This window comes from Anomalospiza imberbis, chromosome 5 (genome assembly GCF_031753505.1).
Source record: "Anomalospiza imberbis isolate Cuckoo-Finch-1a 21T00152 chromosome 5, ASM3175350v1, whole genome shotgun sequence".
Taxonomy (NCBI): Eukaryota; Metazoa; Chordata; class Aves; order Passeriformes; family Viduidae; genus Anomalospiza; species Anomalospiza imberbis.
The window spans coordinates 330,408-348,550 of NC_089685.1; the positions used below are offsets into that span (position 1 = coordinate 330,408).

Sequence of the window (18,143 nt, forward strand, 5' to 3'; positions counted from 1 at the left end):
CAGTACCAGGAATGGCACAGGCACTGTGGAACATCCTGGGAATGGCACAGGCACTGTGGAACATCCCTGGAATGGCACAGGCACTGTGGAACATCCCGGGATGCAGTACCAGGAATGGCACAGGCACTGTGGAACATCCCGGGATGCAGTACCAGGAATGGCACAGGCACTGTGGAACATCCCGGGATGCAGTACCAGGAATGGCACAGGCACTGTGGAACATCCTGGGAATGGCACAGGCACTGTGCAACATCCTGGGAATGCAGGGGCAGCCCTCCCAGCCCTGGGATTAGGGAGCAGGAGAACGCAGCTCTCCCAGATTTTGCAGGGAAGGGAAGGAAGGGAAGTGCAGCTCTTGCAGCCCCTGGATCAGGGAAGGAAAGGCAGCGCTGCAGCGCTTTGGGTGCTTTCCAAAATAGCTGCTACTGGGAAAAAAAAACTGGGAAAGCAACCAAGGGCCTATGACAAATCCTCCCTACGCAGCTCCCAGAGCCGCTGCCAGCCAGAGGCTCGGCCTATCCACAGGGATGTGCTGGAGGCTCGGCCTATCCACAGGGATGTGCCAGAGGCACCAACACCTCATGCCCTGAGGGGAAAAGCCACAAATTCTGGCTGAGGAGAAGCTGCTCTGGAACACTCCCCACTCCTGAACCTTCTCGTGGAGAAGGGAAATCGGGGAGGGGTCCCTTGGGAAGGACAAACACCCCGGGATACACAGCAGGGATTACTCCTCCAAAGCCACCCCTGAAGCAGCCAGATTTGGGGGAACCTGATCCCAATATCCCCCAAAACTGATGCAGCTGTGGGGGGGCAGGTGTGGGGGTCCAGACAGCAGCATCCCAATGTATCCCACAGAACCCCAACGCTGGGATGTCGGGAATGGGGGCTGACCCCAGGCCAAGTGGGGAGCGAGCCACCCTCCAACCCCATAGAGCCCTGGCAAGGTGGGAATTCCAGGTGGGAGCCCCAGTCCCTGGGGATGACTCACATTCCGCCGATGGAGACGGTGGCACAGGTGCGCTCCGAGAAGGCCGGGACGGTGTCGGTGGCGCTGCTGGCGGGGCGGATGTAATCCACGGAAACATTCACCTGGAACAGGGAACAGCTCAGGGCCGGCACCGCCCGGCCCCCATGGCCAGAGCCCTGGGATCAGCCAGCCAGGCCCTCATCCTCATCCTCATCCTCATCCTCATCCTCATCCTCATCCCCATCCCCATCCCCATCCCATCCCCATCCTCCCCATGCCCACATTCCCACTGCCAGTCTCCAGCCCCTCTCCTTCTCCATGCCCCGGGGACGGAGCCGTTTCCCAGCAGCTCTGGCACCACCAGAGCTTCCAGGCACATTAAAACGGGAGCTTCCCAGGCAGGACAAGATCCCAGTCAGGATCCCAGCACCTGCCAGATGTCCCCAGAGATCCGTGGGGATCCCGAGGTGTAGCAGCCCTGGCAATTCCCGGTTTATGGATGCGACATTCCTGCCAGGACAGGGGGACAGGAGTGGCACTTCCCGCTCCAGCGGGGCTGTGTCCTGGAATCAGGGTCTCCGGGAGGGATGGGAAGGGCTGGGGCAGGGCAGGGAGCATCCCGAGCCTGGAATCTCCCCATGGTTCCGACACAGCAGGGAGGGACTGGGACACTGCTGCCACTGCTCTGGGATCCCGGACAAGGACTGGGAACACTTTCGGGGGCAGATCCTGCTGCACGCATCACCTCCCACTGCACCAGGGCTTGGGACCAGCTGGGACATGCAGGGATCAGGGAATCCTGGAATGGGTTGGGTGGGAAGGGAGCTCAGAGCCCCTGCAGTGCCACCCCTGCCATGGCAGGGACACCTCCCACTGTCCCAGGCTGCTCCAGCCCCAGGGTCCAGCCTGGCCCTGGGCATTCCAGGGATCCAGGGGCAGCCCCAGCTGCTCTGGCAATTCCAGCCCAGCCAGGAATTCCTAATTCCCAAGATGCCATCCATCCCTGCCCTCTGGCAGTGGGAGCCATTCCCTGTGTCCTGTCCCTGCAGGCCTTGTCCCCAGTCCCTCTGCAGCTCTCCTGGAGCCCCTTCAGGCCCTGGAAGGTCCCCCTGGAACCTTCCCTCCTCCAGGCATCACTCCCCAGCAGTTCCCAGCATCACATCCTACATCTGCAGGTGCCATTTCCACGAAAATCCCACCCAATCCCACCCCTCTGCTTCCCCAGGGAAGCTCCATCCTCAATGCTTTCCTGGTATCAGGAAATGGTTGGAATACCCTGAGGCTCTGGGGTAGAGGGGGTGACACGGGAGTGACACAGGGGCGATGTGGGGATCTTTGGGGACGTGCCAGTGCTGTGGCCTCAGGGTTGGACTCGGCCCCTCTGGACTTTTCCCACTCCTGTTCCCATTCCTGTTCCCGTTCCGCATGGCCGGAGCCGCGCTGAGCCAAAGGCAGCCAGACAGGCGAGGCAGGAGCATCCCTGAACCCCTCCACAGCCTCGGCTCATCCCGAAAATCACTCATTAAACCAACATCAAAATGCAAAAAGGGTCGGAGCGTCTGGCAGGGCGCCGGAGCCGCGGCTTTTCCATGCGGAGAGGGGGCTCCGGCAGGAAAGAGCCAATTAAGGGGAGCGGTTACAGCGATTCCTCGCAGCAAAGCTCCCGTCGGAACCACTGGAGGGGAAAAAGAGACGCCGATTACTCCGAGAGGCAGGTTGGGAATTCAGCTGCTCCGGGGCTTCTGAGATGTCTGGCTCAGGAGCGGCCGGCGTGGGAAACACCTGGCTTGGGATGCAGCACCGGGAACGGGGAACGGCAGTGGCGGAGCAGCCGGGGGGGACGGGGGATCCCAGGGCTCGGGGATGGATCTGGGAGGAGTCAGGAGAGATTGGGATGGGATGGGATGGGATGGGATGGGGTCACCCCTCAACAGGAAAGCTCTGTATTGTGTCCTGCTGTATCCCACTGCATTGGATGTGCCCAGGGGCAGGAAGGCTCCACAGAGGGATCTGGACACGTCGGATCCGTGCGATGAGGTTCCACAAGGCCAAGTGGAGCCCTGGCACAGGGTGCGGCTGCCCCTGGATCCCTGGAAGTCCTCAAGGCCAACTGGACAGAGCTTGGAGCCATTTGGGATAGGTGAAGGTATCCCTGCCATGGCAGGGCTGGAAACATTCCATGATTCCATGAAGTTCCCTTGGATCACACCAACCCCATGGAACACTCCAGACACGGAAAGCTGGGAAAGGCCCTGGGGTTTCGCTCAGCTGGAGGGACCTGGAGCTGCTGGGACAGCACCCGGGATCATCTGAGGCCAGGCCAGGGTCCATGTGACACCGGACGTGGCAGTGGCACCCCCACCCACAGCTCCGGCACCGAGGACAGAAGGCAAAGCATTCCCGGGATCCAAGGGCGACGTGCCCGTGGAGGGGCTGGGAGGGGCTGGGGATGCAGGGACCCCCTGGCACCCCTGGGCTCTGCCCCCCCGGAGCAGCCGGAGCTGTGCCTGGGCGGCTTTCCAAGGTCAGCTGCAGTCAGGGTGGATTAAATCACTCCGGCAGCTCCGCTCCTGGGAGCACATCCAGCCACGGGCTCTGAGCGGCCACCGCCGCCAATGTCACCCACGGGGACCCTGCACCCACGGGGACCCTGCACCCACGGAGACCCTGCACCCACGGAGACCCGGCACCCATGGAGACCCTGCACCCACAGAGACCCTGCACCCACAGAGACCCTGCACCCACGGGGACCCTGCACCCACAGAGACCCTGCACCCACGGGGACCCTGCACCCACGGGGACCCAGCACCCACGGAGACCCTGCACCCACGGGGACCCTGCACCCACAGAGACCCTGCACCCACGGAGACCCTGCACCCACAGAGACCCTGCACCCACGGAGACCCTGCACCCACAGAGACCCTGCACCCACAGAGACCCTGCACCCACGGAGACCCTGCACCCACGGGGACCCTGCACCCACGGAGACCCTGCACCCACGGGGACCCTGCACCCACGGAGACCCTGCACCCACGGGGACCCTGCACCCCATGGAGACCCTGCACCCACAGGGACCCTGCACCCATGGAGACCCTGCACCCACAGAGACCCTGCACCCCATGCAGACCCTGCACCCACGGAGACCCTGCACCCCATGCAGACCCTGCACCCCATGCAGACCCTGCACCCACGGAGACCCTGCACCCCATGCAGACCCTGCACCCCATGGAGACCCTGCACCCACAGGGACCCTGCACCCCATGCAGACCCTGCACCCCATGGAGACCCTGCACCCACGGGGACCCTGCACCCACGGAGACCCTGCACCCACAGAGACCCGGCACCCACAGAGACCCTGCACCCACGGAGACCCAGCACCCACGGAGACCCTGCACCCATGGAGACCCTGCACCCCATGGAGACCCTGCACCCATGGAGACCCTGCACCCACAGAGACCCTGCACCCACGGGGACCCTGCACCCATGGAGACCCTGCACCCACGGGGACCCTGCACCCACGGGGACCCTGCACCCTATGCAGACCCTGCACCCACGGAGACCCAGCACCCACGGGGACCCTGCACCCACGGAGACCCTGCACCCACAGAGACCCTGCACCCACGGAGACCCTGCACCCCATGGAGACCCTGCACCCACGGGGACCCTGCACCCCATGGAGACCCTGCACCCACAGGGACCCTGCACCCATGGAGACCCTGCACCCACAGAGACCCTGCACCCCATGCAGACCCTGCACCCACGGAGACCCTGCACCCCATGCAGACCCTGCACCCCATGCAGACCCTGCACCCACGGAGACCCTGCACCCCATGCAGACCCTGCACCCCATGGAGACCCTGCACCCACAGGGACCCTGCACCCCATGCAGACCCTGCACCCCATGGAGACCCTGCACCCACGGGGACCCTGCACCCACGGAGACCCTGCACCCACAGAGACCCGGCACCCACAGAGACCCTGCACCCACGGAGACCCTGCACCCCATGCAGACCCTGCACCCACGGAGACCCTGCACCCCATGCAGACCCTGCACCCCATGGAGACCCTGCACCCCGGCACTCACTGCCTGGGCTCACCAGCACAGAGCTGGGGATGCCAGGACATTTTGGGAACAGGATGGGGTCCCCAGGCTGCGGCCCCTGGCCTTGTCCCCAGCATCAGGTCCCAGTGAGGTTGTTCCCAACACACTGTTCCCAGGATGGGGTTCCTGCCTCACTGTCCCCAGGACCAGGGTCCCAATGAAGTTGTTCCCAGCTCCTTGTCCCCAGGGTGTGGCCCCTGCCACCCTGTCCCAGCTGGTCCCAAAGTGGAGGGGGGGCACCCCCCGTGGTCCTGTCCCCGTTCCTGCCCCAGTCTGGGCCGGGGGGAACACAATGGGACATTCCAGGCACATCCTGTGCTCCAGCCTCAGGACCCCAGGCCGTGGGGACACGTCCCCATCCCAGGGGGACAGCGGGGGCAGGGACCCCTCCCGGGGGCTGCCTGGAGAGGGGGCAGGGGGGCTCATCCCGCCTGGAAGGGTCAGGAGCAGCCCCACCTTTGGGATGGGGAGGGCGGGGTGGGCTCGGGGCCGTGCCGGTGGTGCCATTCCCTGCTATTCCCTCATCCCACGGGGGGCTCCGAGGGGCCGCGGGGACACGGGGGGGCCGGGGGGCGACAGATGGGGGGTGGGTGGCAGCCCAGACCTGCCGGGCTAAAAATACCCCACCCGCCCGCGGATCTCCCGGCCCGGCGGCGTCACCCGCTCCCGGGAATATTTTTAATTCCCTGGCAGCTCGTGCCGGGTGGAAGGGCCGGGGGGGGGCTGGGAAGGGGCTGGCGGGGGGCTCGGGGCCGTGGGTGCCCCCCGTGTCCCTCCCGTGCCGGAGGACGTTCCCGGAGACCTGGCGGGGGCCAGGGGCTGGGAGCAGGAATGTGCGGGATGATCCCGGCGGGATGGGGGGCTGCAGGAGGCACGGCAGGGACCCCCGCGGGGCAGATCCAGGGAAGCGTTTTCCCTCTGGAGCAGCGATTTCCCTCCCGAGGGCCGGCTCATCCCAGCCCCCCCACGCATCCTGCTGCGGGCAAAGGGATTTCCCGGGAATGGCGAGCGGGAGCCGGCTCCGCTTCCCTAACCCCCTCCACCTCTCCATCCTCCCATCATCCCTCTTGGAAAAGGCCGGGATGTGGAATAAGGATGCTCCACAGCAGCTCCCGGGAGCCTCCAGCGCCTCCGGCATCGCCAGGAGCGATCCAGCAGGATCCGAGCTCCCTCCTCCCTCCCGCTCCAGCGGCTGCCGGAGGGGCCACGGAGACCCCCGGGGCAGGATTGACCTTGGAGCGGGATAACCATGGAAGCGCCGGGCTGGGAAGCGTCGGGGTGAGGACGATGGATGCAGGGAAAGGAAAGGTCCCTGAATTTGGGATCGTTACACCGGGAATAACCCCGTTCGCCCCTGCCGCCTCCCCGTGCCGGAGCCAGCCCAGCGCACTGCAGCAGCCGCGCACGCCGCGGATTCCAAGCGCAATCCGGGCGGGAAAACTGCGCTCCCCAACAGCTCTCCCGGCTCGGCTCCGAGCAGCCAAATCCTCCCCGGCAGCCAAATCCTGCCCAACTCCACACGTGGAAGAGGCGGGTGACGCAGCCGTCCCCGTGACGCTCCAGAGCTGGCAAAGCCGCCCCGGCTCCCGCACATTCCCGGGAACAGCACCCCGGATCCCGGCTCAGGCACGGCGCAGCTTCCCGAGGGATGAGTCCCCACCGTCCCCAGCCCCGGCTGCATTAAGAACTGGGACCTTCCCAAAATCCCCCCCGGGCATCGCTGCTGTGCCGAGCTCTCTCAGAGCTTCCAAGCTCCTGCGAGACGCAGGAAAAATTGCCCGACATTCCAAAAATCCTCCAGTCTTCCAAAGCCGTCCCTCTTCCCGGGACTGGGATGGTGTTCCCAGGGGAGAAGGTTTTCCCTGGTCAAACCCATCCCTGTTTTATCCCAGCCCTGGTCCCCAGCAGTGCTGGCACTGGGATTGCTGCTGTTGTAACCCCAAAAGGAGAATCCCTGGAAGCATCTGAGGGGACCAGACAGGTGAATGCCCTGGAAAACCATCGGGAAACCACTCAGGACTCTGGAGATGGGCAGCACTCCTGGTTGGATCAGCCGTCCCGAGTGGGATGGGGTGGGAGGGTGGGAATGATGGGACACAGGGATGGGACAGGATGGGACACAGATGGGACACAGGGATGGGATACAGAGATGGGACACAGGGATGGGATACAGAGATGGGACACAGGGATGAGGTACAGGGATGAGACACAGAGATAGGACAGGATGGGACACAGGGATGGGATACAGAGATGGGACACAGGGATGAGGTACAGGGATGAGACACAGAGATAGGACAGGATGGGACACAGATGGGACACAGGGATGAGGCACAGGGATGAGACAGAGATAGGACAGGATGGGACACAGATGGGACACAGGGATGAGGCACAGGGATGGGATACAGAGATGGGACACAGGGATAGGGCACAGGGGTGGGATTCAGGGATGGGACAGGATAGGACAGAGGGATGGGACACAGGGATAGGGCACAGGGATGGAACACAGGGATGGGACACAGAGATGGGACACAGATGGGACACAGGGATGGGATACAGAGATGGGACACAGGGATGAGCCACAGGGATGAGACACAGAGATAGAACAGGATGGGACACAGGGATAGGGCACATGGATGGGACAGGATGGGACAGAGGGATTAGGCACAGGGATGGGACACAGATAGGACAGGATGGGACACAGGGATGGGACAGAATGGGACACAGGGATGAGGCACAGGGATGGGAAACAGGGATAGGGCACAGCGATGGGATACAGGGATGGGACACAGAGATGGGACAGGATGGGACACAGAGATGGGATACAGGGATGGGACAGGATGGGACACAGAGGGAACACAGGGATGGGACACAGAGATGGGACGGGATGGGACACAGGGACTGAATACAGGGATGAAGCACAGAGATGGGATCCTGGGACACCCCAGGGAGCCCCTCCTTTCTTTCCCCCGAGCAGCCGGCAAGGACAGGGCGGCAGCGCTTCCATGCACAGGGAATATTCATCCCGGAGCTCTCCCTTGCCGGCTCTCTCCATCCGAGCGATTAATCCCAGAGTTAATTAGGGAAGAGCCACGATCCATCTCCCACGCCCGGCGCAATTATCCGGAGCCGCTCCACGGCGCAGCGCGATCGATGGGCGGAGGAGCCGGCCCTTCCCGACACGCTCCACGGATTTATCCCACAAATCCATAGTGGCCTGGGCAGCCGGGCGCTGGCTCCGGTTCATCCCACGCTGCTGGGCAAATTCCAGCGGCTGGGAAGGACACAGGGCAGGGAGAGGCTCCAGTACAAGAGCCTAAATCCCCAAATCCAGCCCTTATGTGCCAGGAAAATCCCAGCCTGGAAAACGCCCGCTGCTCAGGAATGAGAGCAAAAGGAAAAATGAGAGGGCAAAAGGAAAAATACATTGCCTTCCATCTCTTCCCAGGGAGCAAGGAATTCAGAGGTGGGTTCCCACATGCCAGCTCCTCTCCTAACAGGAACTGGAGGAGATGGAGCTGTGGCAGCCACGATAGGGATGGATCCCTCCTCATCCCCCCTCGGTGCTTTCTCCAGAGGGAATTATTTTGGAAAGCAATGTCAGGGATGACCCAGCACTCCAGCAGGATGGGATAGGAAGGAATCTGGCATCATAATTTTGGGATGAAACCCAGGGTGGGTTTCAGGCTCTCCAGTCATGAACTGGGGCTGGCTCTGGAGCAGCCAGAGCTGGAAATCCCTTGGGAATGTTGGGATGGATGGAACAGGCAGCAGGAGCTTCAGGAGAGCTCTGGGAGATCCAAATCCCATCCCACAAGGCTCCTGCCCACAGCACTGGAGCAGGATGCGCTGGAAGAGCAACACCCCCAGTAAGACGAGTGACTGCCGGTGAATCCCAACCCCCTGGAGCTGGGAATGGCCATGAGGAGCCGGGATGGCTGCTGGGATCTCCCAGGATCCCATCATGCCAGGATGGGGCATCTGAGGGATCTGCCCCAAGCACGGTCCCTGCCCTGGGATGGGGCATTCCAGGGAGCAGTGGCACGCCCCGGGGTGGGTGCTGCGTCCATTGGGATGGGCTGGGATGGGCTGGGGTGTGTCCATAGGAGCCTCCCAAGGCACAGGGACAGGATCCGTAAGGATGGGTCCCGGCGTGATGGGGATGGACGGAGCTGCCAGGGCAGGCCAGGAACCAGGGCAGATTGAGCTCCCTGAATTCCAGAACTCCTTGGAATCCCACAGCTCCTCAGAACAGGCAGGGCAGGCTGAGCTCCCTTAATCCCAGACACCCTGGAATCCCAGGGATCCCCAAGGTCACCCACCAAGGGCACCCAGTGCCAGAGCCAATTCCAATCCCTGATCCAACACAGAGCACAGCAACGGCGGATGGCAGAAAACTGGCACCAGTAACCCCGGAATGGCTCATACTGGGACCACCCTGAGGTGCCAGAATCCCATTCCAGACCCAGTGCTCCCATCACAAATCCCAACAACACTGCCACATTATTTTTCGACTCCGGGAAGCACCAGATTTCCCATTAAAAAAATCTTCCAAGCTGTTCTATTCCCCTTTCCCTATTTTTTCAGACTACCCAGGCAGGCTCCAAGCTGGAAAGATCCAATTAGGCACCGAAGCAGCCCCGACGAGCAGCGACGGCCGCGCCATGAAGGGAATTGATTTTATTTGACTGTTTTATGAGCATTGGAAAATTGCATCTGGAGCTTTCACTCTGCTGGTTAACACATTCCTCATTCCCGGAATTGCTCTGAACCAGCCTCGGAAAATACTCCGGGGAAACAAAGGGAGAAGCGAGGCGGAATTCCTGGGAAATGGGGAGTGCAACGCTTCGAGGGGCACTCCAGCCTTGGGGGCATCCCAGAATTTTGCAAGGAGCCACATGCAGCACCAGCATCAGACTCATCCCCTCCTTCATTCCCTCATCCTCAGCCCTGTCCCATCCTTGTCCCCTCATCCTCAGCCTCATCCCAGCCTCATCCCTCCCTCCGTACCTTCTTCCCGATGAGCTTCTTGCGCAGGAATTCCCGGGCCTCAAACATGTAGGGAATGTCGTAGAGGGGCCTCAGCTTCCTGTTCTTGTCCTGCCAAGAGAGGGGAGTCAGGTCAGGGGATTCCCAAATCTACCCGTCGCCCCCCACCCTCTCCCAGGGCCCCACCCAATTCCACATCCCAGTTCAGGCTCCGCTGAACCCCGAGGGGACCCCGGGATAATCCCGACATCCCCCAGGAGGTGCCGGCAGCCTCGTGGTGCCAGGTTGGGCATCCCTGAGCGACAGCTCCAGGAGGGAATGGGATGATGGGAATTTGGGGTGGGGGTGACCCCCCAGGGTGTCCGGCCTCTGTCCAAGGGCATCTCCTGGAGTCACATCCCCACAAAGGCTGAGCAAAAAGGGGAGACTCCCAAGGGAAACGGGGATTCGACCCAACGCAATCCAGCACAACCCAGTGTAACTCAACATGACCCAACACAACCCAGTGTAACTCAACATGACCCAACACAACCCAGTGTAACTCAACATGACCCAACACAACCCAGTGTGACCCAAAGTGACCCAAAGTGACCCAACACAACCCAGTGTGACCCAACGTGACCCAAAGTGACCCAACACAACCCAATGGAATCCAACATGACCCAATACAAAGTGACCCAACGTGACCCAACGTGACCCAACACAACCCAGTGTGACCCAACGTGACCCAAAGTGACCCAGTGTGACCTAACATGACCCAAAACGACCCGAAGTGACCCAACACAACCCAGTGTGACCCAACATGACCCAACACAACCCAGTGTGACCCAACATGACCCAAAGTGACCCAACACAACCCAATGGAATCCAACATGACCCAATACAAAGTGACCCAACGTGACCCAACACAACCCAGTGTGACCCAACGTGACCCAAAGTGACCCAACACAACCCAGCGTAACTCAACGTGACCCAAGACGAAGTGACCCAACGTGACCCAACGTGACCCATCACGACCCAGCGTGACCCAACATGACCCAAGACCAAGTGACCCAGCGTGACCCAACACAAACCAGCGTGACCCAACCCAACCCAAGCCAGCCCAGCCCAACCCAACTCAGGCCCGGTGGAGGATGGCCCTGGGCAGTCGCTCTGCTCGCCGCCACGGTGCCGTGGGCGTGGCCCCCTCACACTTCCCCGAGCTGGGGAGGAAATCAGGGAAAAGAGGGAGATCAGGCCAAAGCAGCCAGAAATGGAGCGGAGTCAGACGGAGAGGGAGCGGGGGACACAGGCGGCGGCACTCGGATCCTCCCTAATGAACGAGGCTTTGGCAGAGTTTATTGTCCTTGACGCCGCTCATTCCCAGGCTGCTCCTTGGAGACGTTCCCTCCTCCGCCCGCACCGTGCAGCCCTGCCGGCACCAGGGATGGGATGGATCCAGCAAGGGGATCCCCAGGCACCCACAGCTGGCACTGGGGATGGGAACGGGATGGATCCAGCAAGGGGATCCCCAGGCACCCACAGCCAGCACTGGGGATGGGAACGGGATGGATCCAGCAAGGGGATCCCCAGGAACCCACAGCCGGCACAGGGGATGGGAACGGGATGGATCCAGCAAGGGGATCCCCAGGAACCCACAGCCAGTGCCAGTGATGGGAACGGGATGGATCCCTGGGAACTTTGGCACCTCCTGCCCCCACAGCAGGTCCCAAAGCAGATCCCAAAGCAGATCCCAGGCGCTGCTCCAGCCCCTGGAGCTGCAGGAGCTCAGAACTAGCATGGAAGAGCTACTGTGGCACCACCAGCCTCTCTCTCTGCCCCTTCCCAGGAGAGCACAACTCCCCCTTTCCAAACTTCCAGCCCCTGCCCATGGGCTCCTCGAGCATTCCCAGTCCTCAGATCCTCGGGGTGACTCTGGACCCTTCTGTCAGTGGGATCTGACAGATCCAGGCCCTGAGATGCTCCCGCCCTCGCCAAGGTCACGGCAGAGCTCCGACACCGAGCGCTGCTCCGCACGGCAAAGCCCTGTGCAAACACTAATTAATCCTCACTAACGAACTCCAAATTTATGGCTTAGTTAAGTGTCTGTCTGGCACAGGCTGTTAAATCCCTAATCCCATCCTGCTGGAGCGCAGGAAGCTGGACGGCAAAGCCCTGGGTGGCCCCGGCACCTCCCGGCAGTGCCGGGGGCTCAAGGGCCGGCAGGGAATTCCTGAAGGAGCCGTGGAGGCGGGATCCGAGCCCTCCCCAAAGCTCCATCGTGTCTGCAGCCACTGGGACCACCTCAAAAAGGGGACATCCCAAAAAAAGGACAATCAGTACAGACTCCACAGCACCAGTGACATTCCTAAGCCATACTGGGATCCACAGCGCCATCCTGCCAGTCCTGGATGTGCCATGGAGCTGGGATCTGAGCCCTCCACAAAGCTCCTTCGGAGCAGTTCACAAGTCTGCAGCCATGTGGGACCACCCCAAAAAGGGGTCACCCAAAAAAAGGACCATCCCAAAAAAAGAGTCACCCCAAGAAGGGGTCACCCAAAAAAAGGACCATCCCAAAAAAGGAGTCACCCCAAGAAGGGGTCACCCCAAAAAGGGAGCATCCCAAAAAAGGAGTCACCCCAAGAAGGGGTCACCCCAAGAAGGGGTCACCCCAAAAAGGGAGCATCCCAAAAAAAGGAGTCACCCCAAGAAGGGGTCATCCCAAAAAGGAGGTCACCAGCACAGGGGCCCCGGTGCTGTGCCGGGAGCCACGGCTGCACCATTCCAGCCCCGGATGCGCTGGTGCTGACCAAGCTCTCACATCCTGCTGCTGCTGCTGCTGCAAAACGCCAATTCCCTTAGGGAATCCTCCCCACAGGGCCTGGCGGTGCCAGGAGCTGGATAATGGGAACGTTTAAGTGCCCAGCCCAAACCGCCCCGACGCCGCCCTGTCAGCCCCCATTAAAGCCGGCTCTGTTGTCCCACAGCCGTGACACTCCCGGCGCAGGGAAAGCGGCAGCTGACGGCTCTGGGAAGCCGTTCAAGACCTCGGACGCTCAGCAGAGCTTTTGCAAATGAACACAAATAATCAATGGAAAAGCGGGAAGTTAACGGAACTCCACAGATGGCAAACTCCGGCAATTTCCGACACTGAGAAGGATTTTGTTGGGTTTAACCCATTTTCCGAGGCGGGAGTTGGATCCCAACAATGAATGCCCTCGCGAGTTGTGGCTGCCCCATCCCTGGAATGTTCACATCCAGGCTGGATAGGGCTTGGAACAGCCTAGGATAGTGGAAATGTCCCTGCCTGTGGTGGGACTGGATGGGCTTGAAGGTCTCTTCCAACCCTACCCAACTCATCCCAATCCATTCTGGGATCCCACGATTCCATGAAATGCCAGTCCCGGCTCTCCTCGGCTGCTGGAGGGAGTCATCAGCCACTGAGAAATTAATTAAGCCCAGGGATCTGAGGCTCACTTAATTAAAGGTGAGCAGCAAGGATGTCGCTCCATTAGCGACGGAGTCGGAGCTGCATCTTCAGGGAGCTGCCAGAGGAGGGGGGCACCCGCTCCCTTCCCTCCCGGAACACGGAGATTTCAATCCCAAATTTGATGGGAATACTCTGGTTTATCCCAGGCTGGGGAAGCCGGGCAAGAATGCCACTTTTTGGTTCCAGAGCAGCTCCAGAGGGGGATGAGAGACCCCCGAATTCCCTCCTCCCAAAACAACCCCCCACGGCCTGGAACACTCAACAGGGCGACAGAATTCCGGCTCTCCTCTCCAATTAACAGCGTTACACCGGGCAGGGCCTAATTAAGGTCTGCTTCCAGGGAAGCAGCAGCCTGTATCCGCTGCCAGAATTCCAGGGGAGGACTGACCGTGGAGTGCTGCCATTCCCAGCTGCTGGGGGTCCCGCTCCAGCCCCAGCCCCTTCCCAAGGGCACAGGGTGGGGGTGATGATGGATGCAGTCACAGCTGGAGCAGCTGAAAACGCCCGGGATGGCAAATCCAGCTCCACGTTCCAGGATCCCCAGGGACTCTGCAGCCCCTGATGGATCCCAGGGTGGGGGGAACCTGCTCCATTCCCCTTGAGGGAGGATTCCACCCGGAACAAGAGAGGCTCCTGGGAGTCCATGGAGTGGCAGGCTCCTGCTCCCAGGAAGGCAAAGCAGGGAAGGGGCGATGGCTCATCAGCGGTGTCACGCCACGCTTCACCCTCGGCTGAACCCGCCTGGAATGTGCCAGGTGGGAAATCCATCCCGGAGATCCATCCCGGGGCCGTGACAAGGAACAGGCAGCGTCTGGAACACGCATCCCACTGATCTGGAGGTGCTCAGAGCATGGGGAATGGCCCGATCCCCCCGGGATGAGCCAGAGCTCCCAGCTCCCCATGCAAAGATTTTGGGTTTTTTTCCCAGAATTCTGGATGCCAACACTCAAGGGGGGTTCCCAGTGGAGCCGAGGGGACCCAGAGCCCAGCGGCACTGTGGGATGGCAGGTGGGGAGAGCCCCCCCATCCCTGCCAGCGCAATTAGGGAAGCTCATTATTTGTAAAGTAATTAGCAGAGCTAATCAACTCCCAGTGCCAGGGCGGAACGAGCGGGAGGAGAGCGGGAGCTGCCAGCTGGAAACGCCAGCGCCGGGAGGGGGACCCTGGGACACTGCAGCCCCCAGAGCGGGGCCTTGGGCCGGGGCAGAGCCGAGTGCTGCTCCCAGCCGGAGCAGGAGAGTCCCCAGGGATCCAGGGAGCTCCTGCTCCCGAAGCAGGGACAGGGCGATGGCTCATCAGCAGTGGCACGCCACGCTTCACCCTCGGTTGAACCCGCCTGGGATGTGCCGGGTGGGGAATCCATCCTGCAGATCCATCCCGGGGCCGGCAGGGCGGTGGCAGGAGCAGCAGGAGCGCTCGGGAGCGGCTGCTCCACATCGCAGCCCGGGGAAGCTCCGCTCCGCCCGGGCCCGGCGCCGCTCCCGCAGCTCCTTCCCGGCGTCCTGGGAGCCCGGCAGGGCTGGGAATGACACCGGGAGCAGCAGCAGCCCCGGGGAAGTGACAGCCCTGAGGATTGCGGGGATGTGCCGCGCACGGGGACAGGGATGAGCAGCTCCCGGTGACATCCCGGTGACATTCGCAGGCAGCCCCAGGCAGGTGCTTGTTCAAGGAGCGATGCCTCAAGTGGGCACTTGGCTTCTCCAGCCTCTCCAGCCTCTCCAGCCTCTCCTGCTCTCCTGCTCCCTCCCTGCCCTCACTTGCAGCCGCTGCTGCAGTCCCTGAGAGCCACTCGAGAGACAGGAGCTGGGCGGCGCTGGAGGCTCTGATGGCCCTGGGGGACAGAGGGCACAGCCAGGGGCTGCTAGAGAAGGGCAGCACGGCTTGAGAGCCGTGGGACAACTGAGGCTGGAAAAGCCTCAGAGCCCATCGAGTCCAACCATCCCCAGCACTGCCCAGGCCACCGCTGACCTGTCCCCAGGTGCCACATCCACACAGCTCTGGAATCCCTCCAGGGATGGGCACTCCACTCCTGTGCCAGGGCTGCACAGCCCTTTCCAGGAGGAATTTCCCCAAAATCCCCCTGAGGCTGCCCTGGCCCAGCCTGAGGCCGTTCCCTCTCCTCCTGTCCCTGTTCCCTGGAGCACAGCCCGACCCCCCCCGGCTGTCCCCTCCTGTCAGGGACTCGTGCAGAGCCACAAGGTCCCCCTGAGCCTCCTCTGCTCCAGGCTGAGCCCCTTCCCAGCTCCCTCAGCCCCTCCCGGGGCTCCAGCCCCTTCCCAGCTCCATTCCCTGGGCACTCCAGCCCCTCCAGGGCTCTCCTGGCGGGAGGGGCCCGGAGCTGCCCCCAGGATTCCAGGGGGTCCCTCAGCAGGGCCAGCACAGGGGACAGTCCCTGCCCTGGGCTGTGCCCACACCGGGGCTGCCACAGCCCAGGGGCCATCGGCCTCCTGCCCCCCTGGCCACCCTGGGCTCGTGCCCAGCCGCTGGCACAGCACCCCCAGGGCCTTTCCCAGCTTTCCAGCCCCCCTGCCCCAGCCTGGAGCGCCCCAGGTGCTTGGGGTGCCCCCACAGCATGGCTGGCACCATGGGCACAGCTCTGTCCCCTCAGGACTGGGGACCATCCCCACTTCCAAACACAACCAGAGCCGCACCAAGTCCTCCCCCAGCAGCTCCATGGCATCAACATTCCAGCTGGGAGACCCCAAAGTGGGGTACAGGACCCAAATGGGTGGGACAGGACCCAAATGGGGGTACAGGACCCCAAAAGGCGGGTACAGGACCCTGCGGTCGGGACAGTTGGAGTTGGAACAGCGACCCTGAGAGCCCCGAGCGGGACGGCCCCGGCTCCAGCAGGATTGCTGCTCCCATGCCAGGCTCTGCTCCCTGCTTGCTCCAGGACACGCTGTGCATGACCATCCTCATCATCCTGGGCACGGATGAAGGCCCAGGGAGCCTTGACTCCGCCAGGAGCTGGAGCAGGAACGCCGCAGGACAAATGGGAACGGCGGGGAACGATGGAAGCGACGGCACGGAAATAACCAGGGCTGCTTCAGCACAACGGAGAACTATAAATAATAAAGTTATAAATTATAGAATCTGGGAATCAGGGAATGAATTGGGTGGGAAGGGACCTCACAGCCCCTTCGGTGCCATCCCTGACGTGGGCAGGGACACCTCCCACTGTCCCAGGGTGGAGAAGAGAAGGATCCAGGGAGAGCTTCCAGCACATTCCAGCCCCTAAAGGGGCTCCAGGAGAGCTGCAGAGGGACTGGGGACAAGGCCTGCAGGGACAGGACACAGGGAATGGCTCCCACTGCCAGAGGGCAGGGATGGATGGGATCTTGGGAATTGGGAATTCCTGGCTGGGCTGGGATTGCCAGAGCAGCTGGGGCTGCCCCTGGATCCCTGTGAGTGCCCAGGGCCAGGCTGGACCCTGGGGCTGGAGCAGCCTGGGACAGTGGGAGGTGTCCCTGCCATGGCAGGGGTGGCACTGCAGGGGCCCTGAGCTCCCTTCCCACCCAACCCATTCCATGGTTTTATGATTCCAACATTCCTGGCTGAGGAAGAACTGGGGAAGAATCCCTTAATTTGGGCTGGGGTGCTGACAGGAGCTTCCCGAGGGGTTTAACCCCGCTGGCAGCTCCGTGCCAGCCCCAGCCCGGCCCCAAACTCCTCTGTGGGGGCAGCAGGGTGGGCAGGGCCCTTTCCAGGGAATTAATGGGGGAATCATCCGGGCTCGGCGCTGCCCGCTCCCGGGGGATTCATCATCCGGCAGCGCTTGGCTCAGTGCCCCCTCTCCGGGGCTGATGAGGAAATTATATCCCAAAATATCCGCTCCTTCCACAGATCACTTGTGGCTTTCCCTTCGTCATTTCCCCTCTGCAACGCTGGAACTCGGCGTTAAGCGAGTCCGACTTCCCCGGCAGCCCCGGCAGAGCTGCTCCCAGGGAGGCTGAGATCCCTGGAAAAGATGTGCCAGCAGCACCCCTGCTCCAGGCATCCAGGTTCTCCCGGATAAACGGGAGACATGGCTCTGCTGCCGCGGGGTTCTTGTCCCAACCGCCGGAATTCATCCATCCTCAGCCTGTGTTTCCCTCAGGAATGAACTGCCCAGAAAAAGGTGGAAATCACAGAAGTTGGATTTATACTGAATACCCTTTGGCTGCTGGAATGCAGATCCTCAGCAGCAGGCACCTGGAACTGGGGCACGGCATTCCAGGCATCACAAACTGGGCCCTTGGAACTGGGGGAGGCATCCTGGACACCATGAAGTGGGCACCTGGGACTGGGCACTGCATCCCAGACTGGGCACCTGGAAATGGGGTGCTGCATTCCAAGCATCCCAAACCGGGTACCTGGAATTGGGGGATGTATCCCAACCCCTGCCATGGTGGGAGATGCTGGTTCCAGGCTCCCTCAGACCAGAATCCGGCTGGAGCAGCCTTGGGATGTGACTTTGCAGGCAATGGGGTTGTGGCTCCGAGGGCCACGTGGATTTGGGAATCCAGCAGCGTTTTGGCTGCTCCGCTCCCACAGAGAGGGAAAACGGGGTCAGCATTCACGGAACAGGGATGATCCCAACCCAGAGCCTGGCTGCGGGACACTGTGACACCGGGAGA

General features: G+C 62.0%; 1 protein-coding gene across 1 annotated transcript in view; it reads right to left on the reverse strand.

Annotated features, from left to right (window-relative positions):
• SND1 (staphylococcal nuclease and tudor domain containing 1) overlaps positions 1-18,143 on the reverse strand; it is a 76,963-nt gene that overhangs the window by 25,650 nt on the left and 33,170 nt on the right. The window contains exons 11-12 of the mRNA XM_068189301.1: positions 10,077-10,166; positions 989-1,089 (exon numbers count right to left, since the gene is read on the reverse strand). Of these exons, the coding sequence (XP_068045402.1) occupies positions 989-1,089; positions 10,077-10,166 (191 nt within the window). The remainder of the gene's footprint in view (positions 1-988; positions 1,090-10,076; positions 10,167-18,143) is intronic.